Genomic DNA, 3217 nt, shown 5'->3' on the forward strand with positions numbered 1-3217 from the left:
CCCCATGCAAACCCCCCGCACACGCCCCCTCAAACCGAAAACCAACACAGGTCGGCGCCGTCGGCTTCTGCATGGGCGGCGCCCTCACGTTCGCCGCGGCGCAGCACGCGGGCGTCGACTGCGCGGCGCCGTTTTACGGCACGCCCGACCCGGCGGTCTGCACCCCCGATGAGATCAAGGTCCCGGTGCAGGCGCACTTTGGGTGAGGCTGTTGCTCTTCCCGTCTTTCTTGTTCGCGTATCATCCCTGCTGTGCGTTTCGCGCGCGGCAGGGCCGTCTCGCCTTGCTGGCCCCTGATTTGCATACCGTCATACGTGCACACACCAGGCCTGCGGCTGAGATTTGGATCCCTTTCTTGGCCGCCTGTTTCGAAGTGCTTGCGCCTCTGCCCGGGCCCTCCAACACAGCCCGGCACGACCGCCCTCGACGCCGGCCAAGAACGCACCCAGCCCACGCCCACCCGCCCTGCCGCCCTCGCGCCCCTCCGACCGCCGTTGCCTCTCACAGCAAGCTGGACACGTTTGTCGGCTTCAGCGACCCCCGTGAGCGCGCTTCCCGGCCCAATCCCCCCCTTTTTTTTGAAATTGCCCGCGGCGTGCGCCGGCAAACCGCGCCAGCGGCGGGGCTTGCTGGCGTGCCACGCGCCTGCTGGGGGCTTTGCCGCGTGCCGCGCCGGCGCGTGCTGGGCCCAGGGGCTCCCGTCGCGCCCTGCCTTTTGCTTTGCACTGCGTTTTTCCAATCAGCCTGTGTGGGAGACTGCACGGGCCCCGGCTGGCTTGCAGTTGGCCCGCTGCACGTCGCCACTTGCCGCACACGACGGAACTTTGTCCCGCTGGGCCGGCCCCCAGCCAGCCATGCCCCCTGCTGACTCGGCAAGCTCTGCAGCGGCCCGCACCCTCCAAGTCACCCCTGCACCCCCGCCCCCGCCCAATCCTTGCGCCAGCCACCATTGAGAAGGTGTATGAGAAGATGAAGGGGGCCGGGTGCAATGTGGAGCTCTTCACGTGAGGCGCATGCTGATTGTTCCTTCTACTGTCTGGAGGGCGGCGTTGTTTGTGCGCGCGTGTGTGTGTGTGTGTGTGTGTGTTGGGGGGGTGAGAAAAGGCTGCGAGGAGGGATTTATGTGAAGGGAGGCTGCATGAATTGAGGGGTGCCTGCATGAAGGGGTTTCGCGCCTTTATGAGGATTGAAGGCCGGCGGCAGTCAGAGGCTCAGCGCGATTTTAGCAGCGGAACTGGCCTGCTCATTATTGCCTAATGTGCAACCTGTTCTTTATCTCCAACAATCTGACAGGTACGACGGGTCTGGCCATGCATTCATGAATGCCCTCACCGAGTCCGGGCGCCAGAAGATCAAGAGTGAGTGTGCGCAGCCCCCGATCACACCACCCGTGTGCGACCCGCATCCTGAGGCGGGCAGGCGACGCAGGCGCGGGGCGCCGCCGAGCGGCTGCGGTCGCGGCGCGCAGGGTGATTGCTTTGTGAAAGGGTGCTGCGCCGCGGGCCCCATCTAGCCTGGGCCTGGGCGTGAAGTGCCGACATGGGCAGCGAGACACTGCTGCTGGCTGTCTTTCCTGCCTTTCATATTTAAGTCCCAGGTTGTCAGGAACTATGGCGCCTGGAGCACCTGGCACAGCATCCATCGTTTCAGCCCTGCTCAGATTGCAGTGTCAGCGAGCCCCTCTGAAGCCTACACACTGCCACCTGCCCCTGCCCGCACTCGACTCAACCCTGCGCAGCCATCGGCCAGGCGTCGCCGCCGGAGGAGGAAGTCAAAGCGGCGTTTGACCGGCTGATCTCGTTCTTGAAGAAGCACCTCGCTGAATGATCTGGCTGGCCTGGCAGCTGACACGTCGCGCGGACTGCAGGCTTTCTAGCTTACTGCCGTGAGCGTTTGCAGCATGCGTTGGCTGGAGCGGGCTGCAACAACACATGCTTTGCATGTTGGCTGTGGGTCGGGGCAGCAGAGTGCGCTCGCATCCACTTTCAAATGGGAATACATGAGTTGGGGAAGCCCAGCTGATCAGCCGCTAGTGGCTGCAGTGCATTGCTGGCTTTGACAATTGTTGATGCAAGTTGAAGAAAGCTCTTGCTTCCTGGCTGCAATGCCTCCTGATTGTAAAATGCATGCTTCAGTCGCTTTGCACGCGCGATTGCGCCGCGGCCCTCTGCAGCTTATGATATCGGATCGACCAGCAGAGCGCACGTTGCAGGAGGCGCGCTGAGCCACTGCATGCAGTATCAGCAATTCGGGTTGAGCGCACTTGTACCCTCCTGTATGTTTGCAGATCTTTGTCGGTGTGCGTAGACTTTCTGAGGCTTTGTGGGGCGTGGGCCAGTGTGGTACGTACGCGTTTAGGTGCGCACCACAGCCATGGGCAAGCATTGATAACTTTACAAAGAAAAGCACAGGAACCCAAAATTAATACAAGTCACTTAAAAGCTGCAGGAATGCTGCCCGCTCAAAGGACCTGCTTTTGCTGAACCTGCTGTGGGGGTCAGCACGAGCAGCTGCAGAAGCGGCTGCTCGGCTCCTTGGCGGCAACTCGTGCATAGGCTTTTTTCTTCATTCATGATAGCCCTCGCAAATATACTACACACCTTGATTTGTTGTTTTATACAACGATAGCAGCCAAAGACACAGCGAAGCAGACACCTGCACAGGTCGAAGCCAAACTTGCTGGCACTTGGCGCGGAGCGAGGAGGGACCCCCACATCAAGGTGCTTGAGTGAGATTATGTCATTTGTGCCCCGCCTTCGCAGCCCCGCATGCAGCCTGCAGGCAGACCCGGGCCCCGAGGTCTTGACATGTCCGCTTTTGCGCGCAAACACCAGCGCGAGGAGCCTTCAACAGCGAGTTTGAAAGCGACGAGAACGATCACTGAAACAAGAAGAGCCACCTACATGCTTGCGACGAACGTCGCAGCCTCGAGCGCGGCGCAGGTGTTGCTGCTCGTGCTGCAGCAGCACAGCAGCGGCAGCAGCAGCAACAGCAGCGCCTCTATCAAAACATCCCCTTACACCCAGGGCGGTGTGCATTGCCTCCAAGGTGCATGGCGTATACCCACAACTGCAACCACTTACAACCTTCATCCCAGGCGCTACCACTGTCATCAGAAGCTTGGCACTGCATCGTCACCGCCCGCGCCCATTACGTCCAGCCCTGTCTAAGGGGCCACCTATCTCCTATGCGCCTTACCGGCCCGCCCGCCCGGCGT

The 3217-nt window shown here is 61.2% G+C and overlaps 1 protein-coding gene across 1 annotated transcript; it reads left to right on the forward strand.

Moving 5' to 3' along the window:
• Positions 1-71: 71 nt before the first annotated feature.
• Positions 72-1827, forward strand: MNEG_13291 (carboxymethylenebutenolidase; the record flags this gene model as incomplete). The annotated part of the gene is made up of 5 exons (XM_014038237.1): positions 72-202; positions 508-542; positions 944-1004; positions 1294-1358; positions 1739-1827. 5 exons carry the CDS (start codon positions 72-74, stop codon positions 1825-1827), a joined length of 381 nt encoding a protein of 126 aa, XP_013893691.1.
• Between the last annotated feature and the right edge of the window lie 1390 nt (positions 1828-3217).

Source organism: Monoraphidium neglectum (assembly GCF_000611645.1).
Source record: "Monoraphidium neglectum strain SAG 48.87 unplaced genomic scaffold scaffold03737, whole genome shotgun sequence".
Taxonomy (NCBI): Eukaryota; Viridiplantae; Chlorophyta; class Chlorophyceae; order Sphaeropleales; family Selenastraceae; genus Monoraphidium; species Monoraphidium neglectum.